General features: G+C 44.8%; 1 protein-coding gene across 19 annotated transcripts in view; it reads left to right on the top strand.

Moving 5' to 3' along the window:
- PCDH15 (protocadherin related 15) overlaps positions 1-22,053 on the top strand; it is a 684,600-nt gene that overhangs the window by 406,791 nt on the left and 255,756 nt on the right. For 14 of the 19 annotated variants that reach the window (XM_032115586.1, XM_032115590.1, XM_032115588.1 and 11 more), the window contains 2 exons: positions 20,423-20,437; positions 21,202-21,267. In XM_032115586.1, coding sequence (XP_031971477.1) covers positions 20,423-20,437; positions 21,202-21,267 — 81 coding nt within the window. The remainder of the gene's footprint in view (positions 1-20,422; positions 20,438-21,201; positions 21,268-22,053) is intronic. The other 5 variants (XM_032115593.1, XM_032115587.1, XM_032115591.1 and 2 more) reach the window with 1 other exon arrangement.

The raw sequence follows: 22,053 nt of genomic DNA, 5'->3' as shown, positions 1-22,053 counted from the left end.
TGAAGGCCACAACCATTCCTTTTTGGTTTTCTCTTCAGCAGAAACACGGTTGCAGCTCAGTAGGGCCACTAGATTTTAGTACTAAGGCAGCTCATCCAAATTGACCTTGTTTCTTTACTAGGAAGCCCTAAAATGTAAATATTTTAACTTGGGAGGAAATCAGGCTTTGAAATTCTATTTGAAGGGCAATCATTAAACTAGTTTGACTTTCAAAGAGCTAAGAGAGACACTACAACTAGCAGGATTTAAAATCTGCCTCACTGCTCTGTCTTCTGTCTCATACTCCACCAGTAATTTGCATTGCCTGCTCAATTTTAGTTTTTATTGTCAATAATATATTTGTAGCAACAGTTTGGAAACACAGAATTCCTGTGTCCTGGTGACATGGAAGGTCAGGAATCCTTTCTTTACCTGCTGTCCCCGTCATGTTACTTTCCAAACCCCCTTCTCCTTGCTCCTTGTCTCAGTCTGGCATTAAGAATTATTTTCTGAATGCTTATATGAGACTGTCACATCTGGACAAACAAACTGTGGTGGGAACTGCCTCCCCGTTACTGCAGAGTTACCTGGTTTTTTATGAGAAGCAGCTGTTTAAAACGAGGCCACAGGAACTTCAGCTTGATCAAAACTTCATTTTGTAGGACTTGATTTTCATATAACAAGGACTGACTCGTGGCTGTGTCCTTCAGAGCAGTTCTGAATCACTTCAAGTGCCCAGAAACATTCTTGTTGATGGTGATTATGGACTCTTCCTTTAGAAGGCTTTAAATAGGGGTCTGGGTTCTCCAGAGCCTCTGGAAAGTCTGGACTTCTGCAGGGGCTGAGTCCCTGTGCTGGCCAGCAGGATCTGTGTCCGGTTCTGGGCCCTCCTGGCCAGAGAGCCCTGGAGGGGCTGGAGCGTGTCCAGGGCAGGGAACGGAGCTGGGAAGGGGCTGGAGCCCCAGGAGCGGCTGAGGGAGCTGGGAAAGGGGCTGAGCCTGGAGCAAAGGAGGCTCAGGGGGGACCTTGTGGCTCTGCACAAGTCCCTGACAGGAGGGGGCAGCCGGGGGGGTCGGGCTCTGCTGCCAGGGAACAGGGACAGGACAAGGGGAAACGGCCTCAGGCTGGGCCAGGGGAGGCTCAGCTTGGACAGCAGCAGGAATTTCTGCATGGAAAGGGTGCTCAGGCCTTGGCAGGGGCTGCCCAGGGAGCTGTGGAGTGCCCATGCCTGGAGGTGTCCAAGGAAGGGCTGGAGGTGGCACTCAGTGCTCTGGGCTGGGGACAAGGTGGGGATCAAGGTTGGGCTCAGTGACCCCAGGGGGCTTTTCCAGCCTCAGGGATTCCAGGATCTCTGCTGTTGTGTGCAGTGGGATGTAGCACTGCAGGTGGCTGCAGCTACTCTTTGTCCTGAGGAGAATTCAGACAAGCAGCTGTGGTGGTTAGCAACCCAAGTTTAGCATGTAACTTTACAGTCATGGTAAGAACCCATAACCCCTCCAGTGGGAGGCATCCCCTGTGCCTGGGCAATAATCGTGGGGGTTGAGCTCTCCCAGCTCAGTTTAATGTGTTCCTTTTGCCATAATCATTTTCCCATTAGGGCATCGTTACTGCTCAGCTGTTGTCTGGCATTAGACACAGGCAGGGTTTTTCCTGACCGAAGCTCATGGAAACTCTCTGGGATTTTACATGGAATGCCCATGGTGAGGAAATATCTGGGGATCTGAACCTAAACCCCCAAAAACCCCAAACCAAACTCTCTCCCCCACACCTTTTCCACAGACATTGCTGTAATTTTTGAATGCCCAGGTGTGATCGCTCCCAGGCAAACACCTTCTCTCTCATCTCTTCTGGGGAATCTCTGTTGAAAGATAATAATTTTCCTTTTCTTTTCCTTTTTTTTTTTTTTCCATGGTGAAAAGAAAACTTTTGGGTAAGGTTGGAAAAAATAGTAAGGGAAAAAAACTCTCAGTGCTTTGCAGTATTTATTAGATAGTACATTGAGGCATGGAGGGTTTTAAATTGGCAGGGAGATGAACAGCTGATACACATAGGCAGAAATCAAATGTTTAAATAATGCTAAATTATCCTGCTGCACCTTGTTAAACAAGACTGCAATGGGAAAGGCTGAGGAGGTGGAGAAGGAAGCAAGGAGAGAAACTGTGTTCTTCAACTGGATTAGAGATGAATGGGATTTCTCTGCAACTGAAGGCTCGGTTCTGGTCTGAATTATGCTGGAAAGCTGATTTGCACAGGAAGGGGTTTGTGGGGTGAGTTTGTGTTTGCCTCCAATACCATTTCAGTTCCCTTTTGTGAATTTAATGGTGCTTCTCATTTCAGGAATATCTTAACGGGGTTTAAGTTTGAGGAATTGCAAACTCTTGGGCATCTTTAAACATTGTGAGTGGGAAACCATAGAATCCCAGAATTATTTAGGCTGGAAAGGACCTCTGAACCCAGGAGTGATCCCCACCTTGTCCGCAGCCCAGAGCACTGAGTGCCACATGCTGTCCTTCCTTGGCCACCCCCAGGGATGGGGACTCCAAGCCTCCCTGGGCAGCCCCTGCCATGTCAGACATTTTTTGATCCTGTACCAGAATATCTTCATTTCAGTCTCTGATTTATAAGCTGCTGCTGACTTTGCCAGCAATATTGATGCAACATGAAATATTGGATTTATTTGTCCCTTCTACCGGGATAAATAGAGGGACAGGAGTTAATGATGTGACCTGCTGGGCAGGTCTGATGTGGGGTAATTTCACACCTTATTTCTAAGCAGAGCTGTTTGAAGGGACTCGTTTGGTCCTAAAGGGAAACACAGAGTGTTAAACAAGTCAGGGCTCCATCATTTCAATATTTAATTTGATCCCTCAGCTGGTGTTAACTCAAACCAAGGTTTCTGGTGTTGCTTTTCTTTGGGACCAGTAGGCTAATTCAGCCTGATTGTGTTTCTGGAGAAGTGGCTGGTCTTTTGATTTAATTCCAAATAACACAGCACAAAAGTTGATTGCTGCCAAATCACAGGAAATTTTGAAAAAACTTCCAGGAAAAAAATAAAATCAAAGAAAAGAGAGTGGAGTGTTTTTTTCTTCCACATAAAGTTCCTGGTGATTAAATCACACTCTCCCGCCTTCCTACATAGAAACAATGGGTTTTACTCTTGTTTTATTTTATTTTACTACTGTTAAGACATTTTATTCTTTGCAAAAATTTCTTGACTCCTCAGACTTTTTGTTCCATAAAATGCTTGGGATCCTGCCACTTGAACTGTTATAGAGCTCAATGTGCTTCTATTATAGAGCTCAATGTGTTTGTTTAGAAAGTGAAGTTTCACACCCACAAGTCAAAAACCTCAGCTCTGCCCTTTCTTCAGTGTTTTTTTTTAAATCCTTCCAAGTTTTCCTTTACTATTTTTTATTGCAGAATTAATTGCACAAATCTGGGCAGTGCCTGTTGTAACTTTCTGACAACTTGAAGGGTTTTGTGCCTAATATAAATCAAAAGAGGCATTTCCTGGAGAGGAACTTTTCATGAGGCTGTGGAGTGACAGGACACAGGCAATGGCCTTAAGCTGGAGGAGGGCAGGGATGGATGGGATATTGGGCAGGAATTGTTCCCTGGGAGGGTGGGCAGGCCCTGGCACAGGGTGCCCAGAGCAGCTGGGGCTGCCCCTGGATCCCTGGCAGTGCCCAAGGCCAGGCTGGACATTGGGGCTTGGAGCAGCCTGGGACAGTGGGAGGTGTCCCTGCCCATGGCAGGGGTGGGAGTTTAAAAAGTCCCTTTGAACTGAAATTACTCTGTGATTCTGTGCAGGTACTCTGCTCTTACACACAGAAACACAAAGGAAGCAGCTTTTTCAATGCTTTGAGGTGGGGTGTTTTTTTATTTATTTCTTTTGGATTTTTAAAAATGTTGTTGTTGTATTCATAGAAAATATACAGAGAACTCCAAGTTAATGCTCCTAAACCATCTATCAAACAAAAGCCTCTTCTTCCCACTCTGTAGCATTTTGCTCCACAGGATTTGCTGATGCCCCATTTCATTGAACTGGGATAGATTTCCTACCAGGACAAAGGTACTTTGTGAGTGTCTCATAAGGAACAGATCTTACAGAATGTGGCACTTCAGTGAAGAGGAAACTGTAAACAAAATCACTATCAACAAAGCCAGCACAATAACATTTCAGAGTGATTGATGGCTGCTGTGGAAGTAAATTCAAGGCTGTGAAAATTTCCTACAGTTGCATATGTTGGAAAAGAAAAGATGTATGGGACGTTCAAATACAAATGATGTGCAAGTGCATTGTTTATTTCATTATTTCCAAAAGTAAAAAAAACAAGCCCAACCCCAAAAAGCCAGTAAAGGGTGAGAGTGTAACTCACAGAATGGGCCCCATCCAGCCTGGCCTTGGACACTGCCAGGGATCCAGGGGCAGCCCCAGCTGCTCTGGGCACCCTGTGCCAGGGCCTGCCCACCCTGCCAGGGAACAATTCCTTCCCAATATCCCATCCATCCCTGCCCTCTGGCACTGGGAAGCCATTCCCTGTGTCCTGGCCCTCCAGCCCTTGTAAAGAGTCTCTCTCCGTGTTTCCTGTAGCCCCTTTAGGCCCTGCAAGGGGCTCTGAGCTTTCCTGGAGCCTTCTCCTCTCCAGGTGAGCACCCCCAGCTCTCCCAGCCTTTCCTCCCAGCAGAGCTGCTCCATCCCCCTGCTCATCCTGGAGCCTCCTCTGGACTCTCTCCAGCAGCTCCAGGCCCTGTGGGCCCCAGGGCTGGGGCAGCTCTGCAGGTGGGGTCTCTACTGCAGAAGTCAGCCTGCTTCTCCATGTGCCACATGGCTTGGAAACACAGAGTTTTTCTTCAGAAATGCTCTGGAATAATTTCTGGGTGAACAGTAAAGAAAAAAAAATGGAATGATTTAAAAATGAATATTATATGTTATAGTTGAGAAGTTAATGAGGAACACTCTGGCCCTGGGCTCCCAGTGACATCAAGGGTCCTGTGGCCACTGAAAGCAGATGTGGCCTTTGTCGCCTTTGCTCTTCGCAGTCTCTCAAAGCTTCCACCAGTGGTGTCCATCTCTCAAGCCTCCAGTGCCCACCCTGCAGGAAAGCAAGATTATTTTTCATTTAATGAGCTTGGGTGCACGAGCAATTAAGAAGGTGTAATCAAATGGAGCTAATCAGGATGACACAGCAGCTTCCCTCTGGGATGCTGCTCCAGTCAGCTTCTCCTCAGATCTCCAATTTGGTCTGTTTAGGTAAGAAAATCCATGGGAAGAGTGGCACAGGCAGTGGTTTCCCAGCTCCAGGGGCTGAGCACTTTGGTTTCCAAGCCTAGGTCTTTTCATTCTGCTCAGGAGATGGTGATTAACAGGTGAGGAGAGGCTCTGCTGGGGTAATAACACTCTGAGTGCTCCAAGAAACGTGGTGATACCAGTGTATTTTAAATATCCTTGAATTGTTCAGTATCCAAACTCTTTCCAAAGCTCCACATAGTCACTGACCCCATGGTTGTCTGCTAATTAAAATAGTTATGAACGAACTGCCAGGGAAAGGCAAAACGTGAATGGCTTCAGATAAACAACTGGTTTCTTCTTTATCGAGAATTAAACCTATTGTGGACCAGAATCTTGTGCCCAACCAAAACCAGCACCTAATTTTGGACTTAAAGAACATGAACAATCACACATAGAAAATAATAAAGAACTCCCGGAGCTGTGCTCAGCTGCCTTCTCACCATGCCTGTGGGTAGAACCTTTGTATAATTAAGTACTGGAGATCTGCAAAGAAAATACCTTATCTGCTTGTTCTTCCCATGTAATCAATGGCTTGGGATTTATTTCCAATTGTGCAGCTGGCTAATACAAAATTAATCAAGCTCTCCATTTCAGCCAGCCTGGAGCTGGAGCAGAGGCTGAGGAGCTCTGTGTCAGGTGTGCTGCCTCTTTATCAGTGTCTGTGGGTGAGATAAAATCAAAAAATAGGGCTTCAAAAACTGAATGGGATTAGGAGGGAAAGAGTTTGAGCATTACTGAGCTCCAAGAAGACTTTAAATCCTACAGAAATACCCGTGCAATTGCTGTCTCATCTGCAGGATTATTTCCAGTGCTATCTTGGAGGGGAAAACCTTACAGAAAGGATTTGAAAGCTGCCCTGGATCCTTTTATTTCCAGCTATTAGAAATGAAACTGAGTCCAGCTTTAGGCATCACTTTTGTCCTCCTACTGATGGCCTCTGGCAGCCTGCAGGTCCAAATTATTAATGTATTTTTATAAATTACATTAAGAAAAAACACCTTTTTTTTTTATGCTGCCCATCCTTGCTGATGGAAGACTTCCCTAGATGTTCACCTGGATTAAGCTAACCTAGCAAGGACACCTCCTAATCCTGTGCTTTCCAGGCAGGTGCTGCTTGGAGAAGGGTTTTATGTGTCCTTAGGTCTCTGGAAGGATCACTGATAGGCAGAGATTACTTTGACATTTCCCATTTTCCAAAGGAGCCAAAGCACTGAGCAGAGCTGTGTCCTTACATGGACAGATGATCACTCTTAATTTCTCCCAGCAAATATCCTCCTTTTAATTACGTTTTTATTATTTTTTTTAATTGTTTTAAAAAATTTTTGATTGTCTTTGCAACTAGGAGCTGAATTACATTTTACGTTGATTTACACAGGTAAAATAAAATTAATGTACAGAGGTAGACAGACACAAAATGCAAGTTCAGCTTCTTGCCAGAACAAGGAGCAGAATTTATGATATTTTTCTGCTATTTCAGAGAGTCATTGAGGCTGGAAAAGCCCTCTCAGATCACAGAGTCCAAGCTGTGCCCGATGCCCACCTTGTCCCCAGCCCAGAGCACTGAGTGCCACCTCCAGCTCTTCCTTGGACCCCTCCAGGGATAGAGACTCCACTGCTGCCTTGTAGGGAATGACATTTTTTCCATGCCTTCAACTCTCTCAAGAGTGGTGCCAGACAGAGATTTTGATGGTAATCAGGATGTCCTGTAAGGTGTTTATTTTTGAAAGTGTTTTCTAAGGAGGTAAAAATGGAGAAGTAAATATTTTCAGGCTTTGGAGTCAATATTGCAAGGGATATGAAATGTCTTTTCCAATGAAGCAGAAATCCAGCGACTCTCTCCTTGCAATTTATCAGCTGGTTGATGATAAAGGTTTCAGACAGCAGATGAACCATGCTTAGACTTAATTTCCATGATGTTATCAAAGAAAAAATAAGCCAGAAAAAAATCATCCTGACTAAAGTTTCTGGAAGGAGTCTTTTAGTGTTTAGAGTCTGGAGAGTCCACACAGCAGTATCCTTGATAGGACAAGGGGGAATGGCTTCTCACTGCCAGAGGGCAGGGTTAGGTGGGATATTGGGAAGGAGTTGTTCCCTGGGAGGGTGCGCAGGACCCTGGATCCCTGGCAGTGTCCAAGGCCAGGCTGGAGCAACCTGGGATAGTGGAAGGTGTCCCTGCCCGTGGGACTGGATGGGCTTTAAGGTCCCTTCCTGCCCAAACCAGTCTGGGATTCCATGATCAGCGCCTCTGATTTTAACATCCCTTTCTTGGGAATCCTCTCTGGATGGATGCTTGGAACCGCTGTGAGCTGAAAGGTGCTGAGTCCAACAGTCCTTTGTTCCATCCCATAATTCCTCCCTCACAGCGTTGCTTTCCAGAGGAGATACCTGTAAACCTTCCATCCATTAAAAGAAACCCTAAATTGCTTCAAAGGCAATCAAAGGCTGTCACATTTTGCAATTTCCAGACCATTTTGGATTAACAGGGCCCAAACTTTCCGAAGACAAGGATAAGGAGATTGTGGCAGGAAGTAACAGAGGATGCCAGGACGTTCTTCCACCTCAGGCTGTGGTTTGCTTATTAAATAAATACTTAAAAACAAAAGAGGTTTAAGTTCCCCCTTCATGTTTTTCACCAGAAGGTTTTCCTAAAACAAATTTTGAAGAAAATACTGACTTTGCATTTTCCCTTTCTCTTTCTCATCCTGCTTTTTATTAATTTGAGTGGGGTTTGTTTTTTTTTTTTTTTGCAGACTGGGAGATATTTTGTAAATTGACCTGAAAACATGAATGATAAGCTGTGGGACAGGAAGCCAAAGCACATCTCCTGTAACGCATTGTAGACCAGGACCAATTTTAATTATAAAACCAAGACAGCCTTGGTTTCTGCTCAACAAATTAGGTCTCCAAAGTGTGCAGCTCACCACAAATAACTCTCTGTAGCTCTCCAGCACTGAAGCCCTCATTGCTTTCCTAATTAACTGAGGCTGTTTGGACACAGGCTGGCTCCAGGATGGTCAGCAAGCAGCTCAGGCTCCAATTATCGAACCCATTGGACCATAGTTTGTTAACAGGCACTTCCAAGGGTGACACCTCCTGTGGAGTCTCCTTACTCCACGTTTTTCACGGATGGGGGACATGCAAATGGCTGGGCCTCAGGAGCTGCACAATGTCTTAGGTGCCTTCACCTTTCCTGAGGGGGAAAAGGACCTGTGGCTTTGGAGCCTGTTTTCCTCTCACACCTTTATGCCCAGGCTGGGAGGGCAGCACTTCCCAGGTCCTTGCCTGAGTAACTTTGCCATGCCTGAGTTTGTGTCAGCACCCTCTGTGCAAAATGAGGGAACTTTATGAAGCCACAGGAACTCCGTTGGAAGTAGGAAGTTCATTCCATGCCATTTCCTGGGTTCTGCCACTGCATGTCTGCCTGGAAATGGGCTTAAAACCAAAATTTTGGCCCTTTTGGGGCTTTTCTGATTGTTAATGTTGGATACTTAAAATCTAGAAGCCTTTCCAAAGCACAGCACCCTGCCTTACCTCAGGACAGTGCTCAGTGGGAATTAAATCATGGTTTAGTTAAGACCCAGTACCAAGGTCCAGCCTTTCAACATCCAGGTGAGTCCTCAGTGGTGCAGATGGTTGTTCCTGCAGGGATGGATGGAGAATTCTCTGCTTTCGGGTGGATAATTCAGGGCAGTCCCATGATGGTAGGACGTGTTCCTCCAGAACAGGGCTGCATTTTGGGGGAAAGAGGGAGGAAACAGTGTTGTTGTAATTAAGATGCACTTGTGAAAATCCGCTAGTCTGGGTGTTTCTAGCAGAGTCTGAGGGAGCATTTGAGGAGCTGAGGGAACTGAGTGTCTTTTAAGACAAGGGGATGTCTTGGAATGGCAAAGCCACACCCTCACCTTCTGCCACTGCTGCTGGAGGTCCTGATTAAATTACAGGAAGATGTTGATCAACATTGCCTTCATTAGAGATGTCAGGAGAGAGCTATTTATAGGCACAATATGTAAATCTCCCCACAGTGGTGGTTAATTCCCTGGAACACAAACAGTCCGAGGAGTGGCAGCTTAATTAGTGCCTGTTTTCCTGGGTTACCTGCTGGAAAGGCACCAAGGGGAAGGTTCTGGAATTACAGGAATATTTATGGCCTGGGAGAGGTGACTTCAGAGGAGCAAAATTGTTCTACCAGACACTGATACCTTGATTCATTTTTTTGAATGACATGTGGACGTTGCTGATTTTTAGGTTGGGGGTGGGGTTAGAATCTTAAAACCCCAAAGTTGGAGGTTTCATGTCTGTGTAACACTTTTCTACTCTGATTTACAAAGTGCTGCTTTTTAAAAGAAGTCACTGAAATCACAGCCTCAAAAATACATTCAATGGTATTCACATGGTATTGAAATATTCTAAAATTTGACATCTGGTTTTACAAGGAATCATATTCCTGTGTGCATCTCGAAGTTCCATGAAAGTTTTTTCCCTAAAATTAGTTTAAAAGTTACTTTTAATGCTTCTTTCTCTCACCTCAGCTCATCTCCATCAGTTCTGTGGACACAAACTGAGGTTTTTCTGTGCCTGTTGAGGACATATAAAAGTCTGGACTGAAATAGGAGAAACTCTTCAGGACAAGATGAGAAGCCTGATTATTAAATATGATTTTAAACCTCAACATTTAACCTGAGATTTAAAACTGACAAATTTGCCCTTCAGGAACAGGACAAGGCTGAATATTACTGGCTCACCTCAGGTTTCAGTTAATAAATGCCAATTTATTTGATTTTAAAGAAAATCCAGCAATAGGAAAGTCAGGCGTTATCTCCAACTGCTTTTTCCAAGTTGCTTTTACTACTGGTACTACAGCAGTCAAAATTTAGTTTAAAATTTGCTTATAGTACCAGGAATCAGTTGAATTTCCAGTATTAGAAATTTTTCATCCTCCTCTATGGAAGTTCCTTCTTAAATGCATCACAGGCGTAACAGGGAAAATGCAATCCCAACAAATATTGAAAGTAAGATGAAATTTGAATGCTGGGGTGATGCCTTAGGTTTTAACTTTTATATTTTTCAAATCCTGGACTGCCTGCTGTGTCCCTCTGAGGTTCCTTGTGCCCTCTCAGCTGCTGTTCTCTCACGCTGGTCAGACAGAACAAACCTCTCCAGGTTTGCTCTTCAAGGACACCTCGATTGTCCCAGGCCCCAAAATGTGTAAACTAAAGCCTCTAAAGGGGGAGCAAACTTGGGGTAATTACATCATGAACTGAGGTTATAATTGGAGAATTAACCCTGATATGCAAATGGACCAAACTCATAAAAAGGTGAAGAACCCCTGACCCAGGGTCCGTCTTGGGTGGAGCCTCTGGAGTGCCCAGGGTGTGCCTTTGAAGGCCCTTCAGATAAATACCTGCTTTTATTCTCTTATTCTTGTCTAGCCTCTGTTTTTAGGTGGCCACCTCAAGGCATCAGGGCACGTAGGAATGGTTAAAAGGAGGTTTAATCAACTTTTGAAAGCACTTCTGAAGATATTGCGGCTTTTCTTGACTCATCCAGTGCTTTTTAATGGTCTTAAAAATGACTTTTGGTAATGGTAATTTTAGCTGCTGCTTGGCATAGTATCATATTTTTATGTGCTTTACAGTGTTTTCAGGCACAAGTATGATTTTAAAGACTCCTGTCGACTCCAAAACTGCTTGTAAAATGGGGAGTTATTTCAATCTAAAAGCACATTGCCTGAAAGAGGGATGGCTTGGCATTCTTCTCGAGCTGTAAAAATAAAATGGCAATGCACAGCACTTGCAGGGCAATTTGTGCATCGCAAACCCTTTAGAGATACTGTATCTGTATATAAAGTAAAGAAAAAAACGTGGAAGAATGGCAGAATAAAGCCACAAAATAAATTGGCTGATTGGGCTGCGTGTTCTGAAATGGAACGGGAGCTTTTCATAATGGTCTTTATTTGCTTTTTGTCCTTTTGGTACTGGTTTGTCTCCCAGCCTCGCTTCTTGTCCAGTTCAAACCAACCCACCCCAAACTCACCTGTCTCTCTCGCCTTGGAATTCCTGAGCTCCACGTTTTAGAGCAGGGCTTAACTCTGATCAAAGCACACAAAGTCTGGAGGTTTAAGCAGGATCTCAAAGGGGTCTGAATCAAACTCAGGTTTGCTGGGGTGCCTTCCCAGATTCTCCAATTAGGGATTTCTCTCAGGAAGAGCTGAAAATAGTCCGTGAAAGCCCTTCTTATGCCGTTTTCAATGCAGAGCCATGGCAGCACAAGCCAGCTAATGTAAAGGTTATGCCAAGCTCCTCCGAAATTGCCCAGCTGTGGAGATGAATGCCCACACAGGAAACAAGGCAGGGCATTTTCCCCTGCCATGGGGTTGCTTAGTTACTCAGTTTAAATGTATGGCTCTATGTGGCTCTTTATGAGGACCCTCAGTCTGTAAATCGGGTTTTAGACGCTCTTTCATGGCTGTGTTTTTCCCCCTGAGTGTTCCCTGCTGAATGGAATTGGAGGTAAGGACAAAGGACAGCTTCCTTCAGGAGGCATTTTGGAGAATCAAGTGCAGCTGGAACAGAAATACCTGTTCAGGCAGAGAGAAATGTGAGGTGCTTTAACAGCCTGCAAGGATTTCACTCCTTGCCTCTTCAATTTGGAAAGGCCACTCTCGCTTTCCCAGGGATCGCCAGCTCCCAGGAGCTTTGCTGGGGCTTTCAATCCATAAAAGCTCCCACGCTGGAGGTTTTAGCATTGACATGCTGGGGTTGTGAACAGTGGAGGTCTCTTGAATTGGGCTCTCTCAGCAGCTTGTGCCCTCACCAGCCACCTCAGGGTCACAACTGCCCTCGTGGCATTCGTTGTGCTGGCAGGGTTTTAGTGAATCAGTGCAGGTGTTCTGGCCTTGTGCCATCCTGGATCTTGTGTGTGCCACACACACAAACACTCTCTTTAATTTCCAAATCAAGTGTCCATTTCCTTGTTAATAACTTAATTCCTTATTTAAAATGGCCACAGTATTATCAGTGAGTCAGGCTTGAGGACGGGACTTGGTGATTCTCACTTTGTATCTCCAAGACTTCTGTAAAAGTGTTTGATGGGCTTAACCATGTGGAGGAAATGGGGAGAAAAGGCTTTGAATACTTTAAAATCACTGAATGGTTTGGGTTGGAAGGGACATTAAAGATCCAAAATTCCACCCCTGCCATGGGCAGGGACACCTCCCACTGTCCCAGGCTGCTCCAAGCCTCAATGTCTTGGACACTGCCAGGGATCCAGGGGCAGCCCCAGCTGCTCTGGGCACCCTGTGCCAGGGCCTGCCCACCCTCCCAGGGAACAATTCCTTCCCAATATCCCATCTAAATTTCCCCTCTGTCAGTCTGAGCCCATTCCCCCTTGTCCTGGCACTCCAGTTCCTGCTGCAGGGTCCCTCTCCAGCTTCCCTGTAGCCCCTGAGATCCTAGAAGGTGCTGTGAGATCTCCACACAACCTTTTCTTCTCCTGGCTCAGCAGCCTCAGCCCCTCGTCATCTCTGACTCTCCAAACCCTCTTTCACAAGCTCTTCTTTTCTTCCCCTCTCCACGATGCAAAGGGTCGTGGTTGAAGAAAAGAGTATCCATGAAATTAAGACTGCTGAATGCTGAGAGTTGGCTTTGTTTAATTCTCTCTCTGGAGCTAAATTAAAATTTTTTAAAAATTTTAAAACTTTTTAAAAATTAAAATGTTTATAAACACAGAGGGGAAGAAACAAAACATAAGAAATCCAGAATTTTTGCTCCCCTCTAGGCCCTAGAAAAGTTCCCTCTGTTTTTTTTCAAACTCTGCTCCCACTCTTTGGAAAATAATTTGGACTTGCTTGCTGGGTCAGGCTTTTTGTGGTAGCAGACAAGTTGTCATTTCCTCGTTCCCACAGAGGTTTTCTCCATGTTGGATGTTGAGCTATCCAAGGTTTTTTCTTTCACACGCATATCAAAGAAAGTGGCTTTAGTGGCTCCTTGAAGACGTTTCCATTTTACCATTTGTCTTATTGACAGCACACAGTCACTGAAGTGGAGCAGAGCCCCGAACTCGCTATAAATTCTTGTTTGCTGCAGTATTTGGGGATGATAAAGTGGTTTATTGGAGACATAGAGGGAATGGAGGGTCGGTAGGGAATGGTTCGGTGCTGCTTCTTCCTGCACGATGATGGGATCGTAGCACGTGAGCAAGCTGTGACTTGTTCAATTTAAGCTTGCTCCAAGATGCTGTGGATGCTGCACACTCTCATGGATTCAGGAAGAATTTGGAAAAATCAACAGAAAGACAAATTCAAGAGTTAATACTTTGTTCTTTCCTGTCTTGCGGAGCAGCCCTAGGAAGTAAGGGATTGATGCTGAGGAGCCTTCCGCAACTACTGACAAGGTTTAGAGTTTGATTCTTGTTTCAGTCAAAAGTTAAGAATAAACTTTTATTCTGCCAACAAATAAAATAATTTCCTTCAGCAGTTAGAGGGTATAACTTTATTAAATGGAAAATCTTTTAAATTGGGCTGAGAATCTGCTAGGAACTGAGTCAGGGGTTTGAAATTGCCCATTGCACTCCCTGTGATTGTTTAAATAAAAACAAGCGGAACAATTTATCTGACTAAATAAAAGCAAACTTGAATATAAGATAAATAATGAAATAACTCAGAGTAATGATTGAGTGTTTCTGCAGCAGCTGGAAGAAGAGTTGGTGATTAGCATATGGAAGTGGAATTTTTTTCCAAGTTTTATTTCAGGAGCACTTGGGAGGAGATTGCAGTTATTTCCCAGAATCGTGTCCCAGGAAGGTTCAGGCTGGCTGTTTGTTTCCCCAGGAAGGTTCAGGATACCTTTGTTTCCCCAGAAGGTTCAGGATAACTGTTTGTTTTTCCCAGGAAGGTTCAGGATACCTTTGTTTTCCCAGGAAGGTTCAGGATAACTGTTTGTTTCCCCGTGAAGGTTCAGGATTCCTTTGTTTTTCCCAGGAAGGTTCAGGATACCTTTGTTTCCCCAGGAAGGTTCAGGATAACGGTTTGTTTCCCCAGAAGGTTCAGGATAACTGTTTGTTTTTCCCAGGAAGATTCAGGCTGGCTCTTTGCTTCCCAGATGATTGTGCTGTTCTCCCTGCAGGGCTACTCACTTATTTTTTGTGTCAAAGTAGAACTCCTTCTGTCTCTAGAGGGATAGGACTAAGTTATTGAACTTTTCCCAAAGTTGTGCTCTGTTAATAGGAAAACAAATCCCCTCTCAAGTCTTGGGGGGGACCTTTTTGTGCTTGAAGCCACTTAAATTTTTACAGCTTTGTGGGCCAAGCTGCTTTTCTTATTAAACTTTGAAGCCGTGTGACTCAAAGACCAGAACAGCCCTCTCCTGACACTGCTCCCTGGCCATTCAAATGTTTTATTGAGCTGGACTTTAGGGATATAGGAAGTATGAGTGGTTATTTGGGGTTTCCAAGTGATTGTGTTTATTAAGGGTAGTATATAGGCAATTTTGGGTGGCTGTGACTCCTCTGCCTTGATGCCAGCACTGTCAGAATCTCAGTGTGGGTGAGGTGGGACACCTCAGAAATGTGAGTGTGGGACCTCTCAGAAATGTGAGTGTGGGACACCTCAGAAATGTGAGTATGGGGCCTCTGAGAAATATGAGTGTGAGACACCTCAGAAATGTGAGTGTGGGGCTTTTCACAAAAGTTCCTGAGGAGAGATTTTCAAAAGCTGCTGCAGCCTCGTAACCTCCACACACAGTGAGTGCTGTAGGAGTTCAGGTGTCTCCAGCTACTCCTTAACCTGTTGTTCATAGTGGAAGGTGTCCCTGCCCATGACAGGGGTTGGAACCAGATGATTCCAAAGGTTCCTTCCAGCCCAAACCATTCTGTGAGTCTGAGAGTCCCTCCAGTGATTGGGAGCAGGAGACCTGTGTGGAAAGTCCTGTGAAAGCCCTTTTTGGAGGAACTGGTCCCCTTGGAGGTGGCAGTCCTGTGGCAGAGGGACTGTGAAGATGCAGATGGCCTTTGGGATGGTGGGGATGAAGAGAAGAGCTCAGGAGGAGAAAGGGAGCTGCTGGAAACTGCAAACCCCCATAGCTGTGGGGCAGTGGTGGTTGGAGGGGACCTTTGGCTGTCAGGCAAACCCCAGCTCATGTGACCATGGAGTCACAGGCTGGTCTGGGTTGGAAGGGACCTCCAAGATCTTCCAGTTCCCCCCTGCCATGGGCAGGGCCACCTCCCGCTGGAGACTCTCTCCTCTCAGGTGTCTGCAGAGCTCTTGGCTTCGCCTGTTGGCTCCCCACACTGGGAGTTTATTGTTAGCTGGTTTATTAACCTTTGTTTTAATTTTTATAGATGATTCTCTGTTCTTTTAGCTGTAAAACAGAGAGAAGTCCTTCAAGGAATAGAACTGCTGGATGGGAAGGGGATTTGAAGGTGTTTCAAAGGTGAAAGGAAGATGATCCAACAGGTCTCTGTTGGGAAAATACCTGATGATCCAAGTTGTTGTGTTTGTCTCTGCTCAGGCTGTTTGACCTTGCTGAGCAGCTCGTCTAGGACCGTGGCTGAAGGTTTCCTCTGAGCCACCTCATTAAAAATAATTAGAAATTAAAATAATGAAAATTAGCCAGCAGAAACCAAATAGAGCTGAGCCTTGACACTGTTACATGGTGAGTTTGCTAAAGAGCTTCTTACTTTGCTCCCAAGGAGAGAGGCCCTTTATTTATTCCCTCTTCTTGATTATGGGAGAGTAAAGCAGAAGCACTGTTAGGAAAAACAGAGAAGTTAACCACAGGAACAGAAATGCTTTTGCTGCAAGGCCTTAGGAAAGCCTTCAGAGCTTGTTTTATTTAGTAAGTTCTGGTTGCCTTTTCCGTAAGGAGTTTGGGGCAGGGGCGGTGCTGCCTCAAGATTCCATTTACCAGCATTGCTGCTTAAACATAAAATGCGTCATGAAAACTGCAGGGAGGGAAGCTCATTTATGGAATGCTTTTCCTTTTTTAAGAGTGTTTGATTTATCATGATTTGACTTCAAAAACTGCTCCATTACGCCTAGGAATTTCAAGGACAGCTTGTTTTTTGTTGAGAAAGTTGGAACAAAGGCATGTTCTGGTAATGCATTCTGGTAATAAACTGCAGTGTAAAATCGGAAGAGGTGAAATAATGGCTAAAAGAGTTCTACCAAGGCCCACACACTGACATGGGGCACCTTTCTGCTCTCTGGGTTTAAAATCTTGGGGAAATATTTCCTTCCTGAATCACCTTTGGGGCTGCAGTTATTCTGTGCTTGTTTAGGTTGAATAAAGCAGTCTTAGTGCTGGAATCATTTTGGTTGAGGAACATTTAAACAAAATACTGGAGAAAAAAGTTGAGACAACTGGAGCGAGTCCTGAGGAGGCCACAGAGCTGCTCCAAGGGCTGGGGCCCCTCTGCTCTGCAGCCAGGCTGGGAGAGCTGGGGGTGCTCACTTGGAGAGGAGAAGGCTCCAGGGAGAGCTCAGAGCCCCTTGCAGGGCCTAAAGGGGCTCCAGGAGAGCTGGAGAGGGACTGGGGACAAGGGGTGGAGGGACAGGACACAGGGAATGGCTTCCCAGTGCCAGAGGGCAGGGATGGATGGGATATTGGGAAGGAATTGTTCCCTGGGAGGGTGGGGAGGGGCTGGGCTGGAATTCTCAGAGCAGCTGTGGCTGCCCCTGGATCCCTGGCAGTGTCCAAGGCCAGGCTGGACATTGGGGCTTGGAGCAGCCTGGGACAGTGGAAGGTGTCCCTGCCATGGCAGGGGTGGCACTGGATGGGCTTTGAGGTCCCTTCCCACTCAAACATTCTGGGATTCTCCTAAAAACTGAGCCTCTTCCACATAACATCGCTGAGGACAATTCATGGAATCCCTTTCCCAAGGGACACTGCTCACTGGTGTTGCTCTTTAGCTCAAGGAACTTACTTTGCCCTCCTTACTAACTTCCCCAAGTGTATTTCCAAAGAGCTTCCATTTTCCTTGATTAAATAAATTCCAACTTCTGTCATTCTTATGGGCTAGATTCTCCATCCTCCTGACAATGGGAATAACCTTTCTCTGCACCTGGCTCAGTCCAAAGATGTTCTTTTTCATGTTCCCAGAAATTCCTACTGTCTCTGACTGGTGCCTGATTGTACAACACAGTGCTTGAGCCTATGGTTTATTGAACTCATACTGCTGCTTATTGATTCTATTTTGTGAGGGGGAAAAAAGGTACCACCCATATATTTACAACTTATCCCTTGTCTTTAAGGTTTTTAATTCAAATTACTGTCTCTGAATTGGAAATCTGTGTCAGGCTGCAGTTTTAGATTTGTCTGTTCAGTGTATGGCAGTGGATGTGGAACTGAGGCTCTGGCTTTGTTAGGTTTGCTCCTGCAGAAGGGAAGGGTGACGTGTTGGAAAAAGCAAAAGCAATCTGCGATTTGACATGGTGAAATTAGGTGAAATAATCTGTAAATTCTTATCTAGGCAAGAAAACTGTGTTTCTTCACAATTCTCTTACTGGTGCCATGTGGATAATCCACAAGTTTCCTACTCCCATCCTGCTTGGGTTTTTTTCTCCCCTAGTTCCGGCTCTTGCTCTAATCTCTTCTTTTCACTGAAATTTATCTCATGATAAATTTTCTTGCTTCACCTGCTCACACTTGCAATAAATCCTCTGCAAATTGCTGAATTTCACTGGCCAGCCCTACCTTTTCTCTGTGACTCCTGAGATCCACATTGGAATGCTGAACATTCCTTTTAAATGCTGAACATTCCTTTTTAATTCACTGTAGAATGCTTTGATTATTATTCTGGAAATTTGGATGTGTTTGATGGAAAACCAACTTCGGGAAAAGTTGTTAACATGTGAACATGTATTTGACTTGTAATTTTGATAGTTTTCTTATTGACTGTAAAATAGAAGTTGGTCTAATTTGGGTGAGCTTTTCACTGGGACACTCAGCAGGGAGAAAATATCATCATGGAAGCAAAGAAGATGGGGGAAAAGCTCATGGAGTTAAAAAAAAATCATTATTATTCTTTTAGTGAGATATATGCAATTTTTAGACTGAAAAATTGTCCCTGCTTTGGATTTCTATTTGTGTATTTAGTTTGGTTGTGTGTGTGGTGGTCACTGTTGAAAACAATGTTGCATGAAAGTTTTATCATTGAGCTTCTTTGCCCTTATTAACAGCTTGTTGAAGGGTCTTTCAGTTCCCCAAATCCTGAACCTCTAGAAAATGATAACACACATCTCTAGAAAAAAAGTTAGAGTTGGTTTTGTTATGGCCCTGGAATTTTTATTGTATTCAGTGGAAAAAATAAGACCGGGGGAAAAAAAAAATCAAAGGCCATATTTCATGTAGATAATTCAAACATTTCTTATCCTCTCACACAGTGTGTTCATAAGAAACTACAGTGGTATGAAAGATGTGGTTTTCCAGGTGATTTATTTGCTCTGTTAATGCCTGCAAAAGAAAAAGCTTTAAAATATAACAATAGTTAATTTAATTCTTAAAAAGGAAACAAACAGAGAATTTTCAATTGTTATGTATCAAAGTAGACCATAGAAGAATGAAAGGAATATGGAGGGAGAGTTCATGCATTCATAATTTTATTTAGACTGTCTAGGGCACTTTGAAATGGTGAAGTGTGCACAGAGGTATTAGGTCACAGGTTGGGCTTGGTGACCTTGGAGGTCTTTCCAACCCGAATGATTCTGTGACGGCAAAGTCAGTGTGGTGGCGGATCTCTACAGGCAGTGACGTGAGGAGCGCGAGTGAGGGGCACCCACAGCAGCTCCCTCTATTTCTCAATATCTGTATGGGGGGGAGGGATCCTGCCCCTCTGGGCAGCCCTGGAGGCACCTCTGGAGTGCTGTGTCCAGCCCTGGCTCCTCAGCACAGCAGGGCCAGGGAGCTCCTGGAGCGGGGCCGGCGGAGGCTGCGCAGCTGAGGAAGGGCCTGGAGCATCTCCGTGCCCAGCACAGGCTGAGGGAGCCGGGGCTGCTCAGCCTCGAGAGGAGCCCCAGCTGAGAGGGGCCCTCAGCCCTGGCTGTCCCTGGCTGCAGGGAGGGCTCCGAGCAGGGCCCGGGCTCTGCTCCGGGGCCCAGCAATGGCACCAGAGCACCGGGCAGGGCCTGAGCCCAGCAATTGCCCTGCCCAGGAGGCAGAACTGCTGCCCTGGGCAGTGCCCAGCCCTGAGCACATTGGCCACAGAGGCTCTGGGCTCTCCTCCCTGGGGCTGTTGCAGAGCTGTGTGCACACAGTGCTGTGCTTGGGGAATTCCAGCATTATTCAGACTGTTCATATGGATGAATCTTTGGATGTTCAGATGTTTGGCCTTGCAGTTGAACTCAGCATCAGTGACACAAAGCTGCTGCTGGAGGAAATCCCAGTGATGTAGAGGTGTCCTTTAGGGGCTTCACCTAAATGGAGATCTGAGCAAATGCATCACTGTTCTCACCTCCTTTTGTAGGCCTTGTCTGTGCTGGGGTAATTTGAGGCTGTAACAAGCTGCAGTGTGGGTCCTTTGAAGTTGACGAATGTGTAATTTTTACCATAAGCTGGGAAATAGAATTTACCTCAGCTTGCTCTTGTGTTTAATTTACAGATGATTTTCTCTTGGGAAAATTTCTCTTGTTGTGTGTAAAAAAAACCCCAAAAAACCAAAACAAACCAGTAATAGCTGAGTATTTCTTTCCTATTTTGAATTCAGAACTTGATTAGAAGGTACCATTTAATACAAATGAGGTTTGGTTGGGCTGTGGATCAGAGAAACCTCTTAAAATCTATAAAATCATGGGCTGCAATCTCAGACAGTCCTGTGTGCTGGATTGGGAAGAAGAATGGTTGTCTCTTTTCTTGCTGAGTCAATGAGGCTCTTGGAAAATGAAAAGCTCTTCCTAGTGAACTTTTATTTCCATGTGCTTTAAAGGGGGTACTGGTTTTCTGCTGTTCAATATAGAAAACCTGGCTGGTACTAAAATACAGTCATCACATGTGGTGATCATGCTTTTATGTATTTTAAGGCTACACTTATACGTTTGCTAGCTCTGCATGTACTGCTTGATATCTTTGAACCTCTCTTTTGAGTAAACCAACAAACTCTTACTTATTTTCTTTCGTTATTCTGCTCTGCTTCCATTGATGACTAAACTTTTGACTCCAGACTGGCAATATGAGGGTAAGATGGCAAAATATGACTTCCTGAACATTGCTCATCTGTTTTTCATTTGTGTTCTCCTTAGAGTTATTAAAATTCCATTCACTAAGTAGATCCTTTTTCGTTGCAATTAAGTTCAAATTATGTTTGTTTCTGTTGTAAAGCTTTAATTATGATTTATACCCTTTAATCATTCCTTTGTTATTTCTTTGGGTTAAATTACCATCTTATTCCCTGTGTCCTGACAGACACCGAGATTCCTGATGGGATCTCTAGAGCAAGACACAAACTTCATTAGGGTAGCCATCCAACTGGATTGTGGTGGAATATGACCACAATCCTTCCCTGCGAGGGTGGGCAGGCCCTGGCACAAGGTACCCAGAGCAGCTGGGGCTGCCCCTGGATCCCTGGCAGTGCCCAAGGCCAGGCTGGACATTGGGGCTTGGAGCAGCCTGGGACAGTGGAAGGTGTTCCTGCCCATGGCAGGGGGTGGGGCTGGATGATTTTTAAGGCCCTTCCAACCCAAACCCTTCCATGATTCTGTGATTTGAGGGGTGTGTGTCTATGATGTGCAGTCTGAGTAAGGGACAAGCAAACAGCTCCGATTTTGATCCTTTGTGAGTGTAACTTTACTATCAGTTGTAGCTCATACCCACATCACATTGAAGGGAATACTTGCCTTCAGCATGCCAAATATGCTGACTTAAAAAAAAAAAAACCCAACGACAAAACCCCCAAGATCCTACTTTTGCAATGAGAAATAACTCTCCTTTTCATCTTTATAGATTGCAAGTTGGCCAGAACAGGTCCTCCAGCCACAATAGTTCCCATTGACGAGGAGAGTCGCAACGGTGAGTGCCCCACAATTATTTATACAACAAATTATTTCTAACTAGTCTTTAAGGCTTTTGTTGCAAATAGACTTTCTTAATTTTTCTTAAGTCAGTGGGATGGTAGCAGAGGACAAAGTTCTGGTCAGTCTTTGGCTTTGTTGTGTTTGGGTAAAGCTGAAATTTTACTCTGCAGCGTGACAGGAGTGTTAACAATGTGGTCTTGTGGGTTTCCCACGTGGCTTTTGGCAGATTGCTTGTTGGTTTGCTCTAAGTTTAAGAACATGAGCTTAAGGACACCTCTGAAATGGCAGAACTTGCATGAAGTCGGAAATTTCAAAAAGAAAATGAATGTCCCTTTTTTTTAGTATTTTACTTCTCCTGTCAAGTCACAGAGTTCTTAGGTTGTTGATCTGTGGTCTGAGCATTGCATTTGTCAGAGTAATGTGATGGGATGAAGTGCTTTACCCTGTTACAATCAGCTTACTCCTGAGAGTAAGTTACTACTCTTTCCTGCTTTTTATTCTGTGTGTTTAGGGTTTTCTTTTTTTACCTTGCAAGCTGGGCCTGGTTTTGTGCTGTGTATGGTTGTGGTTTATCAGATACGGGCGCCTGAGATGGTGAACAAAGCCAGGTCATGCTGGTGGAACCCCTCTGCTGTTATTCCCGGGGGAATTCCTTGTTGGAGTTGCTCGAGATCGGCTGGATAAATGCATTTATGGGTAAAGCCCCTCAATAAATCGTTAACACACCTGTGTGCTGAAAAGCTCTGGTTCTGGGGTGGCTGTTAAAACCAGGCTCTTTTCC

The sequence above is a fragment of the Corvus moneduloides genome, chromosome 8 (genome assembly GCF_009650955.1).
Source record: "Corvus moneduloides isolate bCorMon1 chromosome 8, bCorMon1.pri, whole genome shotgun sequence".
Taxonomy (NCBI): domain Eukaryota; kingdom Metazoa; phylum Chordata; class Aves; order Passeriformes; family Corvidae; genus Corvus; species Corvus moneduloides.
Note: the sequence above shows the minus strand (reverse complement) of the source record. Positions and strands in the feature narration are given on the sequence as shown.